The sequence below is a fragment of the Leptodactylus fuscus genome, chromosome 6, assembly GCF_031893055.1.
Source record: "Leptodactylus fuscus isolate aLepFus1 chromosome 6, aLepFus1.hap2, whole genome shotgun sequence".
NCBI classification, from domain to species: domain Eukaryota; kingdom Metazoa; phylum Chordata; class Amphibia; order Anura; family Leptodactylidae; genus Leptodactylus; species Leptodactylus fuscus.
In genome coordinates, this window is record NC_134270.1 from 22787459 (window position 1) to 22814734 (window position 27276).

General features: G+C 44.3%; 1 protein-coding gene across 1 annotated transcript; it reads right to left on the reverse strand.

Annotated features, from left to right (window-relative positions):
• Positions 1-5382: 5382 nt before the first annotated feature.
• CACNG4 (calcium voltage-gated channel auxiliary subunit gamma 4) lies at positions 5383-27276 on the reverse strand. The gene is made up of 4 exons (XM_075279584.1): positions 26768-27276; positions 10601-10684; positions 6886-7026; positions 5383-6118 (listed from the first exon to the last, which is right to left on the reverse strand). Exons 1-4 carry the CDS (start codon positions 26988-26990, stop codon positions 5583-5585), a joined length of 984 nt encoding a protein of 327 aa, XP_075135685.1. The 5' UTR covers positions 26991-27276; the 3' UTR covers positions 5383-5582.

Here is a 27276-nt window from a genome sequence, read left to right on the forward strand (position 1 = left end):
TCTAACACTGCGGTCACCTGGCCATCAGTGATGTCACATTGTACAGCTGTCACCTAACCATCAGTGATGTCACATGGCACTACTGTCACCATCAGTGATGCACTGATCAATGTGATGTCTGACTCTATGGCATTGACAATCCAGCACACATGACATGTAATATTCACATTTATGGGAATGAAGGGTGTCACGCCCCAATATATAGAAATGTAAAAATCCACAATTGTCCAGTTAGGCGGGAGCTTTACAGGACACAGTGGGGAGGGTCTGCATGTGCGGCCGGAGGACTCAAGGCCCTGAGCCTTGTATGAGGTGGCGAATAAGCAGCTAGTGAGAATTGCCACGTAATTGTTTGTCCAACCAGCTATGTCCTATCCACAGAGAATGGATCCATCTCACATCTATAAATCCAAATCTACAACTATCTTATCCAGGCTGGCTAAGGATGGACCCTGCAATGCCTGACAGTGCTCCATGGGGTCACAGGGGTTAATACTGCTGAAACACTCTGCACTGCGGGCAATTATATGAGAACTGATGAGCAAAACAAGAGAGGGAAGGAGTGAAGAATTTGCATTATATAGAATCAGCAGACAGTATCACACATGAGAGGATTAGATACACTGCTCAGCAGACAGTATCACACATGAGAGGATTAGATACACAGCTCAGCAGACAGTATCACACATGAGAGGATTAGATACACAGCTCAGCAGACAGTATCACACATGAGAGGATTAGATACACAGCTCAGCAGACAGTATCACACATGAGAGGATTAGATACACAGCTCAGCAGATAGTATCACACATGAGAGGATTAGATACACCGCTCAGCAGACAGTATCACACATGATAGGATTAGATACACAGCTCAGCAGACAGTATCACACATGGTAGGATTAGATACACAGCTCAGCAGACAGTATCACACATGAGAAGATTAGATACACAGATCAGCAGACAGTATCACACATGAGAGGATTAGATACACAGCTCAGCAGACAGTATCACACATGATAGGATTAGATACACAGCTCAGCAGACAGTATCACACATGATATGATTAGATACACAGCTCAGCAGACAGTATCGGATTAGATACACCGCTCAGCAGACAGTATCACACAGGATAGGATTAGATACACAGCTCAACAGACAGTATCACACATGATAGGATTAGATACACAGCTCAGCAGACAGTATCACACAGGATAGGATTAGATACACAGCTCAGCAGACAGTATCACACAGGATAGGATTAGATACACGGCACAGCAGACAGTATCACACAGGATAGGATTAGATACACAGCTCAGCAGTCAGTATCACACATAATAGGATTAGATACACAGCTCAGCAGTCAGTATCACACATAATAGGATTAGATACACTGCTCAGCAGACAGTATCACACAGGATAGGATTAGATACACAGCTCAGCAGTCAGTATCACACATAATAGGATTAGATACACAGCTCAGCAGACAGTATCACACATGATAGGATTAGATACACTGCTCAGCAGACAGTATCACACATGTTAGGATTAGATACACAGCTCAGCAGACAGTATCACACATGATAGGATTAGATACACAGCTCAGCAGTCAGTATCACACATGATAGGATTAGATACACAGCTCAGCAGACAGTATCACACATGATAGGATTAGATACACAGCTCAGCAGACAGTATCACACATGATAGGATTAGATACACTGCTCAGCAGACAGTATCACACATGTTAGGAATAGATACACAGCTCAGCAGGCAGTATCACACATGAGGGAATTAGATACACAGCTCAGCAGACAGTATCACACATGATAGGATGAGATACACTGCTCAGAAGTCAGTATCACACATGGCAGGATTATTGTGTAAATTTGGGTATATACAGGTGCCTGCATAGTAAAGAGAATAACCTCTTTGCACTGGCCATGAGGGTGCAGGAGTTTGGGGGGGGGGGTTACCTCTTGAAGAAGACAGTGTGACATCTAGAGGTGAGCTGGGGTCTCTGCACTCACTGAGTATGTTTGTGTCCTCTTATCACCACCCTGTCCGCCCAAAGCCAATCCATGTAGTAAATAACCACTCGCTGAAACGCACAGAGTTGGGAAATATTCTTTTAAAAACACAAGATTTTAGGAAAGATATTTTCAGGAACACAAGCACGGTCTATGTGAAAACATATTGCTGTGTTAACACTTTGCTGCCTTCCTCCAAATGACCTTACGTCTCAGGGCACAGGGGGTTGGGGATGTTTTGGGCCCGTGTAACTGTAGGGCATTATTAGGAAGCCCCTCTTCTCTGGAGGCATCATGGATCCATTGCCTGGCCCTCTACCCCAATCCTCCTCGGCATGGTATGGAGACAACGTGGCACCAAATATTAGACCTAAAATATCAGGGATATTACACTTGTCTTCAACACTCGACCATTTACATTTCAGTCCTTAATTAAGAGGATCAAGAAAGTCTCAATTTTTTTTGCTATTTTTGCATCTCCATAGTGCAAGTCTAGGTCAATGGTTCCATTTATAATAGTGTCACCTTATGTGATGTCTGACATGTCCTGTCTGAAGTCAGTGGTTGTGCAATTGCTTCTTAAGTACTTGGGTGTCCTGTGTGTCTACAGGACATCATGATGGATACTAGAATGGTTTCACTTCACTTGTGGTTTCCATCTTGAAATCTTTATGAAGTTTCCAGAAGTTCACAGTGTAGGGCATATCTAACGTAGTTAAGGAGACAATAGAGGTGGAAGGTGAAGGGGGTTTCCTGAGTTTTATAAGCAAACGTCCCATTAGGCTCAGGGTGGACAAAACCCGTCATCTTAGAAAGTTGGTCACCATCAATAGTGGAGGAGACCCTTGTGTTGGGTGGTTAGTGAGACTCTTTGATATTTACTGAAGACTCTTGATACTGGAATGTGACAATGTTGAAACATCTTCAAATCTTGGTGCATTGGATGAGAAAGGCTTTTGTTGGCGAAACCCACGGTCACCATGACAGAAGAGCCCTTCATGATGAAGTTTGGAGTAGGAGGTATTGGGTTTTACAATACCAAAACTAATGGTAAGGCATTCTCTTCAAGATGAGGGTCTGTCCTCCAAAAAACTTCACTTGGATTGGATACAGAACCCCTAGATCTCCCGATAGTTATTCAAGTTTTAGTCAATGATATGTTTAGTTCCTTCTAGATATACACTGAGACTAATCTTGAAGGACCATAGCCAACATGTCCACCAAGTCCATGATAAACCTTACAAGGGGCTATTTGTGAGGTGATAATTAAACTCAGGGTGATTTTGATATGTATTTTGGCTAAATGACCAAGTCTTATTATCTGGGATTCATGTGAGTTTTACCATAAGTCACTGATCCTGACTACCAGGGCCAGAAGGTCACAAGTAAAGCACCGTGGACTCTTACATGGTTCATAATGTTGGTTAAAAACAATAGAGGGGTTATCCAAAATTTAGTACAAACTCATTGGCCTGTGTGGGTATAAAACAGAAAAAAAGATATGGTCACCTTTCCTTGGTTCTCTGCTGTCATGTCTCAGTCAGCTTTCTCTCCCATAATGAGACTCAACGCGGACTTAGCGGAGAGGCCCACATGACCGCTGAACCAAATCAGTGGCCCCCACAGTTGTTGTTGGTGGACTGGTGATGTCACTCACATATGTCACAGCCTCCTTAAAGGGATTCCACCATTAAAGCTTTTTTTTTTGTGGATAAGACATCAGAATAGCATTTAGAAAGAATATTCGTCTCTTACCTGTAGACATAGTCTCCGCCGCACCGTTCCTCAGAAATACCATTTTTTACCGGTATGCATATGAGTTCTCCCACAGCGATGGGGGCGGGCTCCAGCGCTCAAACAGCAATGAGGGCGTCCCCACCGCTGCCAGAGAAGTGTCTCCAAGCGCCGCCTCCTTCTTCGTCCGCCGTGTCATGTTCAATGTCTTCTTCCGGCGCAGGCTCGTAACCTAGCAGAGCAGAGCAGACTGCGCAGGCGCACAGGCCACAGGAAAATGGCCACTAACAATACTGTGCATTTTCCCGTGACCTGTGCGCCTGCGCAGTCTACTCTGCTCTGCTAGAAGTTACGAGCCTTAGACGGAAGACATTGAAGATGACGCGGCGGACGAAGAAGGAGACTTGGAGACACTTCTCTGGCAGCGGTGGGGATGCCCCCATCGCTGCGGGAGAACTCATTTGCATAGCGCTAAAAACCGGTATTTCTAAGGAACGGCGCGGTGGAGACCACGTCTACAGGTAAGAGATGAATAGCCTTTCTAAAGGCTACTCCGACGTCTTATCCACAAAAAAAAAAATGTTTTAATGGTAGAATCCCTTTAATACTGACCACTGAGGCCACTGAATAGGTGAGAGGAAAAGGGAATGGGACGGAAGAACAGAGCGCCAGTGAATATGACTTTTTTTGTTTGCTCTAAATCCAGGACAATCCCTTTAATTTTAAGGGTATTCACACTTTTGCAACAGATTTTCCTCTAAAATACCAGAGTAGCCTCTTGTGTGTATGCAGCTCCTATGCAAAGCAATGTGTCCTTCATGGCTACTGACTACATTCAGATCTCATGTTACTTCTTTATAGCTGCAGGATCTGACTACACAGGCTTTGTTTGTAGTCTGTAGCTACAGAGACACCTAGCTCTACTACAGAGCTGTATACACAACAATTCTAAATAGATACATTGTATCGATAAAATCATGGTTTCAAAAGTATTCTCACCCTTTATGGCGGACATCCCCCCTCCCCCCCCCCCAACATTTTTGCCATTGATTAACAGTCACATTATTTAAAACAGTCAAATCACATAGAAAATGAACAGTATGGCCGTGAGTGGATCTACTGAATGGCGGGGCTATGTGTGTGATTGGTAATAAAATCTCCTGCGCCTCACCAGGCCCTCAGCAAATAGTAATAGAAAACCTTCAAAACACAAACAAGTTCCTCGTTTGACCTGAATATTTTGTGAGTAATTTTGGGGTTCTCGCTACAAATGGCTTATTTGGAAGAACAGTTAGGAGGATTCTGCTGTCTTTTTTGGCAGTATTATAATTTTCTGCAGGTTCTCGCTCATCCTAGACTCTCCTTGCTTATATCTGACCTGAAGACCCCAATTCATTACTTTATAGTTAGAGGGAGGAGTAAAACATTACACAGTCTGTCACAGAATAAGTGTGGGGTTATCGCGTGTCCCATGGCAGTGCCACTTTTATCACATGTCCCATGGCAGTGCCACTTTTATCGCGTGTCCCATGGCAGTGCCACTTTTATCGCGTGTCCCATGGCAGTGCCACTTTTATCACGTGTCCCATGGCAGTGCCACTTTTATCACGTGTCCCATGGCAGTGCCACTTTTATCACGTGTCCCATGGCAGTGCCACTTTTTCTCTGCTATGTACAGCAAACACATGGATGACTGCGCTCCTGCCTAAACCTTCAGAAGACGTCATCCAGACAGAACACTGATTTGATTCATGGTCCACCCACCATGGCCGACTCCTTGCCCCCCAGGTTTTATATCCAACCCAGCTCTAGGCCTTGGTCAAACTGGGGTGGTCCTTCGGTTGACCACGCTGATTTGAAGACCTTCTTTCAGTTCTTTTTGAAAGCAGTTATGGACTTGCATGAAGCTGACATCTTGATCTGGATTAAAACTAGCAGCTGTGGTGATTTTTAGGGGTTCCCTGGACAGAGTGTACATGGAAATATCCCCCATGGGGATGGTACTGGCATATTTGATGGCAGCCGGAGATACTTCCCGGGAGGGAGAGGCTTCTGTTGACCTAGAGCTTGATCTTGAGCGCCTCCTTCGATACCTGTAGCTCGGCATTCTGGCGTACGGGGAGGTCGAGGTCTTGATGAAGTCCCTCTTCGACTTGAACCTGATCTCTTTGTTCCGTTCTATGTAGATATTTACAGCCAGGACCCCGATAGTCTCTGCCACAATAAAGGAAAGTGCCCCAAAATAGAAGGACCATCCATAGTTGTACTGGTTCTTCTTATCCTCATCCTTCTTATCACTGGGGTCGCCGGCATTGCTGGATATATACACAATGATCCCAATGATGTTGCTGAGACCTATGAGCAGAAACACACAAAAAAGCAGTGCTGCAGTTTAAAGCATTTAGAAGAGACAGAGCTACAGCCTAAGCTTTAGATGAGACTAAAGGAAGAGTTTAGACTACCTTAGACTCTAATGGCCTGTGAATATGAGCTAGTGTCGATGGTTATAACTGTGCCCCAATGGAACAAAGCTGCAGATGGAGTTCAGGCCACATCACACTCCAATAGACAAAGAAGAGGAGTCAAAGTCAGCAATTTATAGCTATATCACATTGAAGCATAGATGCTGTGTAAAGCATGAGGGACGACAGGGCAGTTACTTGAGGTTCTGAAACTGGGGGTGGAGCTTAGACTACCACAGACATTGAGAAGCAATATAGATGAACTAGTCACTGAATATAGCAAAACTCTATGTGAGCCCTGAAAAACTGGAGCAAATATGTAGTATAAAGAACATGGGAAGGGTCAAACAAAACTGGACATAGAGTAATGGCTACTCGAGACTTCACTAGAACATGTAGATGAGCTAAATTCACATATCATAGTGACCCTACTGGAGCAGAGATGCAGTATAAAGCACAATGGAAGGGTAGAACAAAAGCCAGAGGTTCTGCTGAGACTAAAGATGGTCGTTAGACTACTTGAGATGCCAACAGAACCTGTAGATGAGCTGGAGTCACATACCAAGGTTTTAGCCTACTGGAGCAGAGATGCAGTGTAAAGCACAACTGAGACAAAACAACGGCCTGAGCATCTCCTAAGACTAGAAGTGATGTACTCACCAGCTGCCACGAAGAGTATGCCGGCGCTCAGGATGATGTTATTGCGTCTGTTATAGATGCGTCCTGCCCCGACACACAGTCCTCCTAGTAAGAGTAAGATGGTGCTGAGGATGGGGAAGACACTAGAAGCACGGACAATACCTGCAGGGATAGAATGGGGACAATATTTAAGGACTTCACATTTGAGTATCACCCCATTCCTTCAAAGACACTATCCAGAACAATAACTCCCATCATCACTTTACATCAGGGAGACATCCTTTGTTTAGACAATAGTAGAACATTCCGGCTTTGTGGACCCACACGGGGTAATTGCTCATCATCTCCTGACAGATAAGTGACAGGGGCCTGGCAGCATCTGCGTTCAGTGATTCGAGGGTTACAGCTCTGGGGCGATCACGCAGCATCAGCTTCAATCTGTAACCAAGTCTGATCACAGGGGCGGAAAAACCACCCGACAAGTATTAACGACACTGCCCGAGTCGCAGCAGTATGGGGGTAGGGTGCCAACTCCTACAGATATACTTATTATGTATGGGTTGTTGGGCTGCAGACCCCTTCGATCCATTTCCCTGCCCACGGTACTCCACGCAATGGAGTAATTGGATACAAGGCACAGGGGCTGCTGAAGGGATAGACAGTGGGGTATGGGGTCCGGAGTGATGGGGTTGCTGAAGGTTTCTTTAGTGGGGTAAGAGGGTCCAGGATGATGCGGATGCTGAAGGTATCTATCATGGGGTAAGAGGGTCCAGGGTGATGGGGCTGCTGAAGGTATCTATAGTCGGGTAAGAGGGTCCAGGGTGATAGGGCTGCTGAAGGTATCTATAGTCGGGTAAGAGGGTCCAGGGTGATAGGGCTGCTGAAGGTATCTATAGTCGGGTAAGAGGGTCCAGGATGATGGGGCTGCTGAAGGTATCTATAGTCGGGTAAGAGGGTCCAGGGTGATGGGGCTGCTGAAGGTATCTATAGTCGGGTAAGAGGGTCCAGGGTGATGGGGCTGCTGAAGGTATCTATCATGGGGTAAGAGGGTCCAGGGTGATGGGGCTGCTGAAGGTATCTATAGTCAGGTAAGAGGATCCAAAATAATGGGGCTGCTGAAGGTATCTATCGTGGGGTAAGAGGATCCAGAATGATGGGGCTGCTGAAGGTATCTATTGTGGGGTATGGGGTCCGGAGTGATGGGGCTGCTGAAGGTATCTACCGTAGGGTAAGAGGGTCCAGGATGATGGGGCTGCTGAAGGTATCTACCGTAGGGTAAGAGGGTCCAGGATGATGGGGCTGCTGAAGGTATCTACCGTAGGGTAAGAGGGTCCAGGGTGTTGGGGCTGCTGAAGGTATCTATAGTCGAGTAAGAGCGTCCAGGGTGATGGAGCTGCTAAGGCAATAGAGAGTGGAGAAGGGGATTCAGGAGGTCATAGGGTGCTGAAGGAATCTATAAAGGGCCAAGAGGGTTGAGGCAGTGCTAAAGGAATGGATAGAGAGGTAAGAGGGTCTGGGGTAATGGGGCTACTGAAGGAACACACAGTAGGGTGAAAGGGTTCTAGGGTGATGGGTCTACGTCAAATAAGATTGTTGAAGGAATGGAAAATAGGGTAAGATGATTTAGGAGAAGATGAGGGCATTGATGTTTATAGGATATTAGGAAGCAGATGGTGGGGTGAGGCGTTCAGAGGCAGATAGTAGTGATGGCGTGGATGTGGCAAAAGGAGGCTAGAGAGTCAATGGGATTGTTCTCAGCGTTCAGCCCCAGAAGAGGGAGATAATAGGGTAAGAGGTTTATATATGATAAGAGAAAATAAATGAAGGGGCAAATGTGGCTGTTGCTGTGGAGGTGAATGGTTGGGATCCTTTGTGGGGTATTGTTGGCATTTAGACTGCTTAGGGTACAAGGGTGGTTAGGGGGTGAATGGGGCTATTGTAAATTGATCTGCTGGCACTGTTTTCCTATTCTTTGCTTTTCTTGCCCTCACTTGCTTGAACAATGTAAATTACTTCAATGGCTAAAAAACTTTTTTGAAGAATTTCAGATAAATCTCATAGTTTTCTGGCTGCACCGCTACAGTTCACAATCTCTAGTAGCTGTTACATTGCGAGACCTGTGTTTGTATAATGTGTGTGTGTAGGGGGGTCTTACGCTTCACTGCATCCCCTCCCCATCCACCCCAGGCTCAGACTATTTTAGGAAACATCTTTCCTTTCTTTCCCATTTCAAGTAGACATGTGAACTGGAAACATCAAAAAGCATCAACCTGCTCCAGGTATCCAGGTCCTGGACACAGATTTGGGTGTCTTGAGTGATACTTAGGGGTCAGAACTTGTACAGAAGGGTGATAGAAATAAAGGTTATTGAATAAAGTGTTCACATATTTCAGAGAGGGTGCAATGGGCCCTTTAATGTGCAGTAATTACCATAATCTGAGGCCAAGTTTGACCTATTTCCATGTATACTGATCCTTGAAGAGTGAAATATAACAAAATCACGAAAAACAGAGTACCGTATATACTTGAATATAAGCCGAATTTTTCAGCACAGTTTTTGTGCTGAAAAAGCCCCCCTCGGCTTATACTCGAGTCGGCTTATATTCGGGTCGGCTTATACTCGAGTATATACGGTAACTGTATGTTTACTTTTTCCATTAAAACTGAAAGTAATGTAATTGCTAATACAATAATAATTTCTCTCCTGCCAGTGTTGTGTCCCCTTTAAATGTAAAATACATCATGAGGGACGCAGCGAGACCGGTGATAGCTGCTGCTGGCGCCTTAAATGAAGAGTAATTTAAGGAACGCGCGCAGTAATGACCGCAGTCTACGGAAACATCAAAGTGAACGTCACTCTGAACTAATCCATGGAATACGAGATCACAAAGAAACAGCAAATCACACTGTACAAAGCTTCTCTGTGATGCGTCATTATGACATCTGCGCAATAAGAAGCAGAACTGGAGCATAATAACCATAATATTATATCTGTAGACAGCAAACGTACTGTTACTGACTGGTAGGAAAATCAGGAGGGAAATCTCACAACCAGCCTGTATATCATGTGTGAGAGGTTGTCACAGCCCCGCCCCCTGTTACTGACATCACTGATATAATATAATGACATGTGTGAGAGGTTGTCACAGCCCCGCCCCCTGGTACTGACATCACTGATATAATATAATGACATGTGTGAGAGGTTGTCACGGCCCCGCCCCCTGGTACTGACATCACTGATATAATGACATGTGAGAGGTTGTCACAGCCCCGCCCCTGATACTGACATCACTGATATAATATAATGACATGTGTGAGAGGTTATCACGGCCCCGCCCCCTGATACTGACATCACTGATATACTATAATGACATGTGTGAGAGGTTGTCACGGCCCCGCCCCCTGGTACTGACATCACTGATATAATGACATGTGAGAGGTTGTCACAGCCCCGCCCCTGATACTGACATCACTGATATAATATAATGACATGTGTGAGAGGTTGTCACGGCCCCGCCCCCTGGTACTGACATCACTGATATAATATAATGACATGTGATCAGACATGAGATCCGCACACTGTATACTACAGTATAGCTATTCATCTATTACTACTGACAACCAGCCTGTATATTATGTCTGAGAGGTTGTCACAGCCCCGCCCCCTGTTACTGACATTATTGATATATTATAACAATAAGACCACCCCTGCAGATATAATAGGAGCTTTACTCACGCAGCAGATACTCAGAGCTGTCGTGGTCGTAGTCGTTGTCTTCTGGAAAGTGATTAATCCTGAAACAGTTTCCTTTGTATAGACCTGAAGAACGAGAATAAAACATGGTGGATGTTATTAATAATAAATAATAAATTTTATTTATATAGTGCCAACGTATGTAGCGCAGCGCTGTACAATTTGTAGGGTTCAAGTACAGACAGACAGATACATTACAAAGAAAGTCATTTCACACACTGGGACTGAGGGCCCTGCTCGCAAGAGCTTACAATCTATGAGGTAGAGGGGGTGACACAAGAGGTAGCAGGGGCGGCATTGCTTATACAGAGGTCAGACACTTTTGTAATAGAGGTGACTGTCATTACACAAACATACAACTTTATGAGCCGTCACTAGTGGTGTCCTGTAACATGTGGATGGAGCTTGGACCTATAAAGTTAGCCTGAAAAGACATCATATCATGTGGGGAAATGTGGGCGCGGGGACAGAGGAGGGTTACATTTTGGGGATTCTAATTATAGTATGGAAGGGTTTACGTTAGAAATTGGGATAGGCCTGTCTGAAGAGATGTGTCTTTAGTTTGCGTTTGAAACTGTAGAAATTGGGAGTTAATCTGATTGTCCGGGGTAGAGCATTCCAGAGAAGTGGTGCAGCTCGGGAGAAGTCTTGTATACGAGCGTGGGAGGTTCTGATAATAGAGGATGTAAGTGTTAGGTCATTGAGTGAACGGAGAACACGGGTTGGGCGGTAGACAGAGATGAGGGAGGAAATGTAGGGAGGTGCGGCATTATGGAGAGCCTTGTGGATGAGAGTGATAACTTTATATTTTATTCTATAATGAATAGGCAGCCAATGTAGTGACTGGCACAGACCAGAGGCCTCGCTGTAGCGTCTAGACTGATAGATGAGCCTGGCTGCTGTTATTCTGATGGAATTATCATCAACCAAAGTAATTGTAGTGAAGGTAATCTTCTTCATGGTGAATGTATTTGTAAAGATACCCAATCTTTTTTTCAGTCCACAACTGTGCAAAGTGACCTTCAATAAACTCTCCTACTGACTAGTGACTCTCCTAAAGTAACGTAGTCACTCTTATAAGACTATCATTGAGGCTTTCATATAGAAATAAATGGAGAAGCTGTGTCAGTTGGAGAGCCTTATTGCCGGTCACCTGACACTGCTGTGGACCAGAAAGAGAGAATAATATACAGCCACCATTAAGAACATTACCTTCACTACAATTTACATCTTCTGCCTTTCTAATGGTTTAAAGAATAATACTGTCATAGGAAAAGGCTCACCTATACTGGTTCAAAATTAAACAACTATGACAACGTGCTTTCATCCCAGTAGAAAGGCGAGTTGTCTTAGCAGACGTCCCAACTACCCTGGTAGAAGATCCAATCCTCAGGGTAGAAGACCCAACTATGATAGAAGATCCATTCATCCTAGTACAACATCCAACTACCATGGTAGACAATCCAGTCATCAGAGCAGAAGATACCATGGTGGAGATCCAGTGATTCTAGTAGAAGTCCCAATAACCTTGGTAGAAGATTCAGTCATCACAAAAGGAGTCGCAAATACCATGGTAGAAGATCCAGTCATCAGTGTAGAAGACCTAACTGTCATACTAGAAGATCGAGCCTTTCTAGTCTAAGACCTAACTAGCATGGTAGGAGATACGGCCATCATAGAGGAAGACCCAACTTCCATAGTAGAAGTCCCAGTCATCAGAGTAGAATATCCAACCACCATGGTAGAAGATCCAACTGCCATGGTAGCAGATCCAATCATCCTCATACTGTAACTAGCATGGTAGGAGATTCGGCCATCATAGAGGAAGACCCAACTTCCATGGTAGAAGTCCCAGTCATCAGAATAGAATATCCAACCACCATTGTAGAAGATCCTGTCATCAGGCCAGAAGATCCAACTGCCATGGTAGCAGATCCAATCATCCTCATAGAAGTCCCAGCTACTTTGGTAGAAGATCAAGTCACCCCTGTAGAATTATCAACTATCTTGGCAAAAGATCCAGTAATCAAAGTAGAAGACCAAACTGCCATGGTAAAAGATCCAGACTCTAGTTTAACAGAATAAAATGCCTCTTAATTGCCATAGAAAAAAACTTACCCATTCTGGTTCAAGATTCAACTATCATGGTAGAGGAGCCAGTTATCCTAGCAGAAGTCCCAATTATTTTAGCAGATGATTCAGGTACCAGAATAGAAGACTCAGCTACCATGGTAGAAGATTCAGTCATCAGAGTATAAGACCCAAGTGTCATAGTGGAAAATCCAGTCATACCAGTAGAAGTCCCACCTACCTTGGTAGACAATCAAGTCATCAAAGTAGAAGACCCAACTACTATGGTAGAAAATCCAGTCATCAGAGTAGATGACCCATCTATTCTAGTAGAAAGACCAATCCTTTTGATAGTTTTCTGAAGTACCATAGGATAAGACTTACCTATCCTGGTTCAAGATACAACTACCATGGTAGAAAATCCAGTCATCAGAGTAGAATACCCAAATGCCTTGGTAGAAGAACCAGTTATCCTAGCAGAAGTCCCAATTACTTTGGTAGATGATCCAGTCACCAGAATCGAAGACTCAACTACCATGGTAGAATATCCAGTCATCCAAGTAGATGACTCGTCTATCATAATAGAAACTCTTTTGCTAGATGACTGAACTGTCATAGGAGAAGACTCAGCTACCATAGCAGAAGATCCAGACATTAGAGGAGAAGACCTAATCATTATAATGGAAGTGCTAACCATCTGAGGAGTAAACCCAACCATCGCAGTAGGGCTGTATGTAACTGTGCATGTGTCTTTCTGATCGCATGTCTTCTCTTAACATATGCAAGCAGGATGGATGGCATTTCTAGGACAAATGCTTGAGAGCCCAACAAAAGAGTAACATGAAGCTCCTGGGCCCCAAAGCAAAATATGCAATGGGGTCCCCGCTTACCATGTACTATCTGATGTTTATGTAGGTTATAGAGAGGACTACTTCCCATGTCCCAGCATCTTTATGTGTTGTATAGAGGACTTTGGGTTACCTGTTGCTTCAGGGCCCAACAATGATTGCTACCTCTGCATCATCTATAACTATACCCATGGGGCCCAGACTAACCTGCATATAAGACTAACCATGTTGTCAATGCTCCACCACCCCCAGATTCCACCTCATCTTTTGCCCCAGGGTTGTCACCTCCTTTTCTTATCTCTAGTGACACTTTTCTGTTCGGTCTGCGTTGCGCACAGCCAGTGGCCAAGTTTTAGAGGTGAGATGTAAATGCATTTTTTAAACCATCTAAAATGTTCACAGCTTGCGCTGTCGTGTAAAACTAGGACACGTTTTCACCAGGAAAAAAAAGTGTGAACAGCGTCAAGGAATCGCAGTGCAGGGTGGGAGCCATTCTGGATTGACAAAAATAAGGTTTTATAGAAGTAAATAACATGGCGTGGTGTCAGGCAACGGTGCTCAGGGCGGACATGTGTCTCCAGTGCCGGGGCTCAGATGTGACTCAGTGCACAGCTTCCGGAGACGGGATAACAAGACTTCCTAATAACGTGACGGGGGCAGAGCTGGGGGCATCTCCTGCTGGCGGATGCCTGTCCCCCATTACTCGCCAAATGCCACATCTCACATACAAGTGCATGGCGGCGTGTTTACGGCTGTCGGCTCCGATAATCATTCATCCTTACACATGAACCGGTGGATTAAAGGAGCAGAAAACGTTGCTTCATGTTTATTACCTCTGAATGTTAATGACATAGATGCCGTCATTCGATTGCTTAACTCAACCCCGCGGTTATTAAAGGGTTAAGTTCTGTAGAACAAGCAAGACCGATACTGTAAGACAGAGATGTCATAGAAAGTGTATGCAGAATAAGAACAGATACTGAGAATTACACCCAACATACAGGACATGAGAAGTAGTACTGTGCACTGTCCATATATACAGAATAAGAGCAGATGCAGCATGTAGAACATGCATGACCGATACTGTAAGACAGAGATTTCATAGAAAGTGCTCAACCTGGCAAAATAAAGTACCAGGAAAGGTCCCTTATAAGAAGTCAGGTTACTTTAAATATTATACAGCACCACTTTTTTGTTCTGGATTTTTGAACACTGCACAGTACCACTTCTCCTGCCCTGTGCATATGGACAGCGCACAGTACCATTTTCCTTTCTCCTATATGCTTAGTGTAATCCTCAGTATCTGCTCTTATTCTGTATATATGGACAGTGCACAGTACTACTTCTCATGTCCTGTATGCTGGGTGTAATTCTCAGTATCTGCTCTTATTCTGTATATATGGACACTGCACAGTACCACTTCTCATGTCCAGTATACTGGTGTAATTCTCAGTATCTGCTCTTATTCTGTATATATGGACAGTGCACAGTACCATTTCTCCTATATGCTTAGTGTAATCCTCATTATCTTCTCTTATTCTGTATATATGGACAGTGCACAGTACTACTTCTCTTGTCCTGTATGTTGGGTATAATTCTCAGTATCTGTTCTTATTCTGTATATATGGACAGTGCACAGTACCACTTCTTTTGTCTTGTATACTGGGTGTAATTCTCAGTATCTGCTCCTATTCTGTATATATGGACAGTGCACAGTACCACTTCTTTTGTCTTGTATACTGGTGTAATTCTCAGTATCTGCTCTTATTCTGCATATATGGACACTGCACAGTACCTCTTCTCCTGTCCTGTGCATATGGACAGTGCACAGTACCATTTCTCCTATATGCTTAGTGTAATCCTCATTATCTGCTCTTATTCTGTATATATGAACAGTGCACAGTACCACTTCTCATGTCCTGTATGCTGGGTATAATTCTCAGTATCTGCTCTTATTCTTTATATATGTACAGTGCACAGTACCACTTCTCATGTCCTGTATGCTGGGTATAATCCTCAGCATCTGCTCTTATTCTGTATATATGGACACTGCACAGTACTACTTCTCATGTCCTGTATGTTGCGTGTAATTCTCAGTATCTGCTCTTATTCTGTATATATGGACACTGCACAGTACCACTTCTCATGTCCTGTATGCTGGGTATAATCCTCAGTATCTGCTCTTATTCTGTATATATGTACAGTGCACAGTACCACTTCTCATGTCCTGTATGCTGGGTGTAATTCTCAGTATCTGCTCCTATTCTGTATATATGGACACTCCATAGTAACACTCCCATACTGCACAGTACTACTTCTCATACCTCAACCAGGTATCTACTCTTATGAAAGAGTCAGTGGCATAACTACCACCATAGCAGCGGTAGCAGCTGCCACAGGGCATATGGGGGTAATAATAATGAAGATACTTTATTATTACCTCCATGTCTCTCACATATCAGTAACTCTTATGGTGAGGCACACAGGGGTTAATGTGAGGGAGATGATGGGGTTAACTGCTATTAATATGAGGCACATGGAGTTACTAAATTGTAATGCACATGACCAGATTTTTTATCCACAATTTGTCCTGGTATAGCGGTCAGCGGGTGACGTGACAGTATTTAGTCCTGTAGGGGCCACTATGGGGCATAATACTGTGTGCAGTGGCCACTATTGGGTATAATACTGTGTGCAGTGGCCACTATTGGGTATAATACTGTGTGCAGTGGCCACTATTGGGTATAATACTGTGTGCAGGGGCCACTATTGGGTATAATACTGTGTGCAGGGGCCACTATTGGGTATAATACTGTGTGCAGGGGCCACTATGGGGCATAATACTGTGTGCAGGGGCCACTAAGGGACATAATACTGTGTGCAGTGGCCACTATTGGGTATAATACTGTGTGCAGTGGCCACTATTGGGTATAATACTGTGTGCAGGGGCCACTATTGGGTATAATACTGTGTGCAGGGGCCACTATGGGGGATAATACTGTGTGCAGGGGCCACTATGGGGGATAATACTGTGTGCAGGAGCCACTATGGGACATAATACTGTGTGCAGGAGCCACTATGGGGCATAATACCGTGTGCAGGGGCCACTATGGAACATAATAGAGCGCGCAGGAATGCGTAGGAGGGACTCGGTCGAGATCTTCGGTGTCGGGGGGGCCCCATGTCAAAAGTTCGCCACGGGGCCCCGCCATTCCTAGTTACGCCACTGGAAAGAGTAATGATAACTTGGTACATTTGCACTGCTGGAAAATAGAAACCTGCTGCTTCTGTGGTTGTGAACTGTGATCTTTGAGCAGGAGGAGATTATAACCTTATTATGACTTAGAAGATCCATCCTTGTCTCAGAAAGGGTTAATAGTGCGGTGATCAGACACAGCGTATCCCTGTGTAGTCAGTGGTTGATGACTGAGGGTGACTTGAGTGTCTGCAGACAGGTGGAGGCAGCTGCGAGTACCGGGGGCTGCAGTGACATCATCATCATCTATCTGACATTAATATGTTAATATTGGCGGTGACTCCACAATTTACATTTTGCTCCCTCCAGGCACCTGCAGCCGTCGCGTCGTTGCCGTTACATTTACCATTGTCGCCCGCAGCTCGCACTGATGACGCCACTGAATTAGATCAGTTCTAGAAAGTTCACTGCAGCTGATGACAACAACTGGGAGCTGTGGACTATAGGGGAATCCATTATTAAAGACCCCCTCCCAAAATCCTGGGCAATCAACACCGCCGTGCCACAGGGGTTACATTATACTATGGATGTCAGCGTTGGACATGAATAACTGAGGCTCCCCTGGTGGTCTATGGGAGTGATGTGGTTAATAATAACAGCCCTGGTGGTCTGGGGAAGTGAAGGAGTTAATGATAATGCCCCTGGTGCCTGCAGATACAGGTAATGAAGAAGAATATTAACCTTATATTATCCTGCTGTGCTACTGACATATACAGGTTTGTGAGCAGGTAACAGTGTCCTCCCACAATGCACTGCTCTGCCTAACTATACTACCCTACCTGCATATATATGATTATATACAGGAGATACCCAGGTTATACCAGCACAATCCATATCACTATATACAAGAAGGTGTATAATGTATATATACTGTATATACCAGCTGTACAAATATAATATATATATATATATAGTTGTGTGTCCTCTCTTCTTATTGGCTTTCCATAGTAACCAATCTGAGCGTAGCTTTCATTCTTTCACAGCAGCTTATGTAATAAAAACTGTGTTGTGATTGGTTGCTATGGGAAACAAAGTATATTTGTCTATTAAAGTGTTTCCTTCGTATTCTCTGTTGCGTCCATGTTACACTTCGCCTCAGACTGTGAGCCCGGCCTCTACCTCATCCAACCTCATACCATGAGCCCGGCCTCTACCTCATCTAACCTCATACCATGAGCCCGGCCTCTACCTCATCCAACCTCATACCATGAGCCCGGCCTCTACCTCATCCAACCTCATACCATGAGCCCGACTTCTACCTCATCTAACCTCATACCATGAGCCCGACTTCTACCTCATCTAACCTCATACCATGAGCCCGGCCTCTACCTCATCTAACCTCATACCATGAGCCCGGCCTCTACCTCATCCAACCTCATACCATGAGCCCGGCCTCTACCTCATCTAACCTCATACCATGAGCCCGACTTCTACCTCATCTAACCTCATACCATGAGCCCGACTTCTACCTCATCCAACCTCATACCATGAGCCCGGCCTCTACCTCATCTAACCTCATACCATGAGCCCGACTTCTACCTCATCTAACCTCATACCATGAGCCCGGCCTCTACCTCATCCAACCTCATACCATGAGCCCGGCCTCTACCTCATCTAACCTCAGCCTGTGAGCCCGGCCTCTACGTAATATAACCTTAGACCTCCCAACCATCCCGCCATTCTGGTCGTTGTTAGATTAATCATGGCACTCCAGAAGATGGATATGGTACTGGTGTTCTGAAAAGGTTTCACCCCAAATGCAGATCAATAATCAATTCAGACATTCCATAACATCGCTTTAGCATGGCTCTCACTTGTGTGAGAATAAAGTATTCACCTAACGAAGGATTATGAAGATAATCTTGTTTCCCTTAGTCCTAACAGCAGCACAATATGGTCTTTTGCTGCTAGTAGGACGATAGGGAAAGCTACGTTATCGAGTGCCTGAATTGATTATTGATCCGCTGTCCCAGTCAGTGGAAGATATGTCCCAACTTCAATTCATGTGCATCCTCTCCGGACACAGAGGAGTTGAATACAGCGGTGAAGCTGGAGCCGTCATTGGACAGCCCCTGCCTCACCGCTTTGCCCCCTTTGTGCTCCAGCCATGGGAGCTGCAGGCGTGATGTGATGATGTGAATCACATTATGCCTGCAACACCCTGGGGACTCCAGGAGAAGAGACCTCAGACAGAGCAGCAGGGGCGCGAGGAGAGGTGAGTATCAGTGTTTTTTATGTTTGTCTGTTACCAGCAGAAAGACCTTAAATTGTGGAGGAAGATGAAAGGGGACATTAAACTGGGGCAGATGGAGGGGGACAGCAAATTGTGGGAGCACCAGGAGGATGACATTATAGTGTGGGGGAGACTGTAAGGGCATTATACTATGTGAGGGGTACAAGAAAAACGGATGGAAAGAGTCAAAGTAGAAGTGGGTGGGGCGAAATTTACAGCAGCGCGCAGTGCGCACCGCACAGTCTGTCCCTCTTTCTCTTCTTTGGATGTTGGGTGGTATGCTTAGACTGTGAGCCCGGACTCTCCCTTATCTAACCTCAGACTGTGAGCCCGGCCTCTACCTTATCTAACCTCAGACTGTGAGCCCAGCCTCTACCTCATCTAACCTCAGACCGTGACCCCGGCCTCTACCTCATCTAACCTCAGACCGTGAGCCCAGCCTCTACCTCATCTAACCTCAGACTGTGAGCCCGGCCTCTACCTTATCTAACCTCAGACTGTGAGCCCAGCCTCTACCTCATCTAACCTCAGACTGTGAGCCCGGCCTCTACCTTATCTAACCTCAGACTGTGAGCCCGGCCTCTACCTCATCTAACCTCAGACTGTGAGCCCGGCCTCTACCTTATCTAACCTCAGACTGTGAGCCCGGCCTCTACCTCATCTAACCTCAGACTGTGAGCCCGGCCTCTACATCATCTAACCTCGGACTGTGAGCCCGGCCTCTACCTCATCTCACCTTACACTGTGAGCCCGGCCTCTACCTCATCTAACCTCAGACTGTGAGCCCGGCCTCTACCTTATCTAACCTCAGACTGTGAGCCCGGCCTCTACTTCATCTAACCTCAGACTGTGAGCCCGGCCTCTACCTCATCTAACCTGACACTGTGAGCCCGGCCTCTACTTCATCTAACCTCAGACCATGAGCCCGGCCTCTACTCCATCTAACCTCAGACTGTGAGCCCAGCCTCTACCTCATCTAACCTCAGACTGTGAGCCCGGCCTCTACTTCATCTAACCTCAGACTGTGAGCCCGGCCTCTACCTCATCTAACCTCAGACTGTGAGCTCGGCCTCTACCTCACCTAACCTCAGACTATGAGCCCGGCCTCTACCTCACCTAACCTCAGACTGTGAGCCCGGCCTCTACCTCATCTAACCTTACACTGTGAGCCCGGCCTCTACCTCATCTAACCTCAACCTGTGACCCCGGCCTCTACCTCATCTAACCTCAGACTGTGAGCCCGGCCTCTACCTCATCTAACCTCAGACTGTGAGCCCGGCCTCTACTTCATCTAACCTCAGACTGTGAGCCCGGCCTCTACCTCATCTAACCTCAGACTGTGAGCCCGGCCTCTACTTCATCTAACCTCAGACTGTGAGCCCGGCCTCTACCTCATCTAACCTCAGACTGTGAGCCTGGCCTCTACTTCATCTAACCTCAGACTGTGAGCCCGGCCTCTACCTCATCTAACCTTACACTGTGAGCCCGGCCTCTACTGCATCTAACCTCAGACTGTGAGCCCGACCCCTACTTCATCTAACCTCAGACCGTGAGCCCGGCCTCTACCTCATCCATCCTTACACTGTGAGCCCGGCCTCTACCTCATCTAAACTCAGACTGTGAGTCCGGCCTCTACCCCATCTAACCTCAGACCATGAGCCCGGCCTCTACCTCATCTAACCTCAGACTGTGAGCCCGGCCTCTACCTCATCTAACCTCAGACTGTGAGCCCGGCCTCTACCTCATCTAACCTCAGACTGTGAGCCCGGCCTCTACCTCATCTAACCTTACACTGTGAGCCCGGCCTCTACGTCATCTAACCTCAGACTGTGAGCCCGGCCTCTACCTCATCTAACCTTACACTGTGAGCCCGGCCTCTACGTCATCTAACCTCAGACTGTGAGCCCGGCCTCTACCTCATCTAACCTTACACTGTGAGCCCGGCCTCTACCTCATCTAGCCTCATACTGTAAGCCTGGCCTCTACCTCATCTAACCTCAGACTGTGAGCCCGGCCTCTACCTCATCTAACCTTACACTGTGAGCCCGGCCTCCACGTCATCTAGCCTCATACTGTGAGCCCAGCCACTACCTTCTCAGACTTTGTGCCGGCCATTGTAGATAACCCCTGTCTAGTCAGTGGTCAGTACTGGTCACTAGTGGTTAGTCATGGTCAGTAACAGGACCTCTCATTGTGGGGCTTTCATGTATGATATTTACGGTTCGCTGACATCACAATGTCCTAGAAAAAAGAGATGACTCCCATGATCCTCAGTCATTACAATAGTCATCTGGTAAGATCGGAGGATGATGGTCAGTGATATAATATCCCCCCTCCTCACAGCACTAGAGGAACATTATATTGTACAGTGTAATAACTGTAATGACTCAGTGCTCCTGATTTATTAACTTTCCAGGAGGATGTGCAGAGTAACAACTCCCCATCATCCACAGCCAATTAACACCACGGCCCAGAACAGTATATACCAATGTACAATCTAGATCAGGCATGTCAAACTCAGGGTATCCTGAGGGCCACATGAGTAACAAGAGGTTGTTGCGAGGGCCGCACACAGCAGCTAATGGCTAGGGCCTAGGGGACTGATCACTAATACCATGCATCGCAAAAATCCGGCATTTCTATTGCAGGCTACATAGAGTAGCCTACATAGAAAGTATAAAATGACAGGATGGAGCCTCACAAGGCTCCCGGCTGCCATAAAAATGCACGCAGGCCCTGAATCTTGCTCCAGGTGCCTGCGATTGCCGGTAAAATGGCACCTCAGTTAAAGCTGGCAGACACCATTATTGTGTTGGAGTGCTGGGGAAGGGTTGGAGTGCTGGGGAAGGGGGGGGGGGCTGGGGGTTCTTCTGGATGTCTGGCCCTTCCTTGGGCCTGAGGACTGTTTTTTCCCACCCACTTGCAATTCTTGCACTTGGGGGTTAATAGGAGCACTACAGACTGTAATGCTCCAATTAACCCCCAAGTGAAAGAATTACATGGTGAGTGGGAAAAAAAACAGTCCTCAGGCCCAAGGAAGGGCCAGACATCCAGAAGAACCCCCAGCCCCCCCTTCCCCAAGGAAGGGTCAGACAGACATCAAAAAGCCCTCCTGATCACGTAAGCAGGTCATATGCAGGGATATTGGCCAATGAATGAAGAGCCGGAAGTGCTGATCGTGAGTTTTGAACATCTGTGGCCTGCACAAAAGTCTCAAACTTTGTCTCTAAAGTTTAGAGACAAAGTTTGAAACTTTTGTGAGGGCCGCAGATATGCCTGTAAAGGGCCGCATGTGGCCCTCGGGACGCATGTTTGACATGCCTGATCTAGATCAAAACGTGGGGGCAGAATGTGCAGTGTATGATCTATGTATGACACGTGTACTGTATGATTTGTGTATGACATATATACTGTATAATCTGTGTATGACATATGCACTGTATGATCTACGTATGAGATGTATACTGTATGATCTGTGTATGACATATGTACTGTATGATCTGTGTATGACATATATACTGTATGATCTACGTATGACATGTGTACTGTATGATCTATGTATGACATGTGTACTGTATGATCTGTGTATGACATATGTACTGTATGATCTACGTATGAGATGTATACTGTATGATCTGTGGATGACATATGTACTGTATGATCTACGTATGAGATGTATACTGTATGATCTGTGTATGACATGTGTACTGTATGATCTGTGTATGACACATGCACTGTATGATCTTTGTATGACATATATACTGTTTGATCTGCGTATGACGTGTACTGTACGATCTGTTTGATATATCATTGTTACTTGTCCACTTTGTGATTTTTCTATTGCATGTGAATTGTATAATCCATTTATCATACATGTGCACTATATGATCTTTGTATCACATGTGCATTGACATATGCACTATATAATTTGGGTTTACTAAAGGTGTACTGTCTGGTCTGTGTATTACACGTGCTCTATATGATCTCTGTTATACATTGTGCACTATTCACTTTGTGTATTTGAGATGCACTGTATGATCTGACATTATTACATGTGCTTTGTATGTTCTGAGTTATACATGTGCATTATATGATCTTCTCATTATGATATGTGAACATTATGATTTGTGTGCATTACATGTGCACTGTATGATCTGTGTATTGTATGTGCACATGTGTGTATGTTATATGTGCGATGTGTGATCTCTGTGTATTACTTGTGCACTATGTAATGTCCGTTTAAATGTTCAATGTATGATCTGTTTGTTTTGCATGTCTACTGTATGAGTATGTATTACATGAGCACTGTATGATCTGTGTATTACTTGTTCACTGTATGATTTGGGAATATTACATGTGCACTGTATGATCTTGGTATATTACAAAATCACTTTATCATCTGTGTATTACATGAGCACTGTATAATTTGTGTTTATTTAATGTGCACTATATGACGTGTGTTTTGCACTTGCAAGTCATGGTTTATGTAGTACTCGTTTACGGTATGATTTGGGTATATTACATGTGCACTGTATGATCTTGGTATAATACATATTAATTTTATGATCTTTACTCTATGTTCTGTGTATTACATGTGCAGTGTGTAATCTGTGTATTATATGTGCAATATATAGGTGTATATTACATGTGAATTATATGATGTGTGTTATACATATACACTGTATGATTTGTGTATGAAACGTGCACTGTGTGATCTTTGTGTATTGCATATGTACTCTATGATATGTGTTTTATGTGCTATGCATATTCTGTGTTTTATACATACACTGTATAATCTGTGTATTACATGTGCCCTGTATGATCTATGTATTGCTTGTAAAAGTATGTAACTTGTGTTTTAGATTTTTACTGTATGATCTGGCTATATTAGATGTGTAATATATGATCTTGGTGTATTAAATGTGCATTTTATGATCTGTGTTTTGATTGTGCACTTTATGCACTTGCATGAGTATATGTACATTATATGTTCTGTGTATTACACGTCCACTGTTGTGAATTACATGTGCACTGTATGGATTGTCTTACATGTGAATCATTTGGTCTCTGTATCACATGTACACTGTTTGAAATTTGTATTACATGTTTATGTGTATGATATGTGTTACACATGGGCACTGTATTATCTGTATATTATTTATACAGTGTATAATCTGTGTATTACATGTGTAATGGATGATCTTTGTTTATTACATGTGCACTGTATGATATGTGTATTATATGTGTACTATATAATCCTTGTTTATTACATGTGCTCTGTGTAATCTGTGTATTACATGTGCATTGTATGATCTGTTTATTACCTGTGTAACGTATGATCTGTGCAATACTGGTGCAATGTATAATTCTTGTTCATTACACATCCTCTGCATTACCTGTGTAATACATCTGCCATGTATGATCTGTGTATTACACATGCATTGTATGATCTGTGTATTAAATGTGTACTGTATGATCCTTGTTTGTTAAACGTGCTCTCTATGGTCTATGTACTACTTGTGTACTATATGATTTGTGTTCTACATGTGCAGTGTATACTCTGTGTGTAAACATGTTATACTGTGCACATTAGAATAGTGTATGATCTGTGTATTACATGTGCACTATATGGTGTATGTACTACTTTGTGTACTGTATGATTTGTGTATACCATGTGCACTGCATGAGCTATGTACTACTCGTGTACTGTATGATTTTTGTATTACATGTGCACTGTATGGTCTATGTACTACTTGTGTACTGTATGATTTTTGTATTACATGTGCGCTATATGATCTGTGTATTACATGTGCTCTGTATGGTCTATGTACTACTTGTATACTGTCTGATCTGTGTATTACATGTGCACTATATGATCTGTGTATTACATGTGCACTGTATGGTCTATGTACTGCTTGTGTACTGTATAATTTTTGTATTACATGTGCGCTATATGATCTGTGTATTACATGTGCACTGTATGGTCTATGTACTACTTGTATACTGTATGATTTTTGTATTACATGTGCGCTATATGATCTGTGTATTACATGTGCACTGTATGGTCTATGTACTACTTGTATACTGTCTGATCTGTGTATTACATGTGCACTATATGATATGTGTATTCCATGTGCACTATATGATCTGTGTATTACATGTGCACTATATGATCTGTGTATTACATGTGCACTATATGATATGTGTATTCCATGTGCACTATATGATCTGTGTATTATATGTGCACTATATGATCTGTGTATTCCATGTGCACTATATGATCTGTGTATTACATGTGCACTATATGATATGTGTATTACATGTGCACAATATGATATGTGTATTACATGTGCACTATATGATCTGTGTATTACATGTGCACTGTATGGTCTATGTACTGCTTGTGTACTGTCTGATCTGTGTATTACATGTGCACTATATGATATGTGTATTACATGTGCACTATATGATATGTGTATTACATGTGCACTATATGATATGTGTATTACATGTGCACTATATGATCTGTGTATTACATGTGCACTATATGATATGTGTATTACATGTGCACTATATGATATGTGTATTACATGTGCATTATATGATATGTGTATTACATGTGCACTATATGAGCTGTGTATTACATGTGCACTATATGATCTGTGTATTATATGTGCACTATATGTTCTGTGTATTACATGTGCACTATATGATCTGTGTATTACATGTGTATTATATGATCTGTGTATTACATGTGCACTATATGATATGTGTATTACATGTGCACTATATGATATGTGTATTACATGTGCACTATATGATATGTGTATTACATGTGCACTATATGATATGTGTATTACATGTGCACTATATGATATGTGTATTACATGTGCACTATATGATATGTGTATTACATGTGCACTGTATGGTCTATGTACTGCTTGTGCACTATATGATATGTATATTACATGTGCACGTATGGTCTATGTACTGCTTGTATACTGTCTGATCTGTGTATTACATGTGCACTATATGATATGTGTATTACATGTGCACTATATGATATGTGTACTATATGAGCTGTGTATTACATGTGCACTATATGATATGTGTACTATATGATATGTGTACTATATGAGCTGTGTATTACATGTGCACTATATGATCTGTGTATTACATGTGCACTATATGATCTGTGTATTACATGTGCACTATATGATCTGTGCATTACATGTGCACTATATGATATGTGTACTATATGATCTGTGTATTACATGTGCACTATATGATGTGTGTATTACATGTGCACTATATGAGCTGTGTATTACATGTGCACTGTATGAGCTGTGTATTACATGTGCACTGTGTGTTCTTGTGGCACTACACATCGGGCTCCTGTAGTCGGCTTCAGCACCGCCGCCCCCGGACAGCAGCCTCCATTCCCCGGTCTTCCTTGCAGGTTCCCCGGGCCTCTCGCCTCCTCCAGCTCCTGAATTAACATCTTTGCACTTTTACTACTTTACCTTAAGCTCCGTTGCAAAAGTTTTCACAACCCGGCCAGCCGAGACACATGAATGGAGCGTCCCCTAGCGGAGCCTTCAGTGTTAGGACCCGGCAGCGTCTCCTGTATCACATCCTCCAGATGCCGGTAACCAAGCAACTACACGGCCAACACAAAGCACCGGAGCTGCACCTGGACAGGCAGACTGATGCATTAACTCTGTCATGTCTGCAGCACTTACCCTCAATGCAACAGATCCTCCAGAGCCCGGAGTGGGTGAGGTCCCCCTTGGTCTTCTTGGGTTGGCTTTGGGGGTCTTCCGTGGTTAAGTTTGTCCCATTGCAAATATGAGCCCGAGAATAGAGCCAGTAGTCAGTCCCGATGGCGATGGTCATGAGGCTGAAGGCTGCAAAAGCCCCCACTGTGGTCAGCAACATCTGCACCCCACGATCACACCAGACCATGGTGCTTCATGCTCCTCCACAAGCGCAGTCGGGAGGGGGAGAGGGGCTGAGCAACAGGAACCAACTGCTGTGTCTCCAGGGAGGCTGACAGAGGCACCATCCACAGACAAAGGACTCCAGGCAGGGGGCATGAGGACCACAGTGCCTCCTCCTGGCCTCCCCTCTCTGGAGGGGCTCAGGTGCTGCTGGGGGAGGGGAGCTCTGCACTTTTGGAAGGTGCACTGACATCAAAGAAAAGTGTTGTCATAGGAGCCTCCTGTAATGTAGAAGTCATCAAGATGCTGAG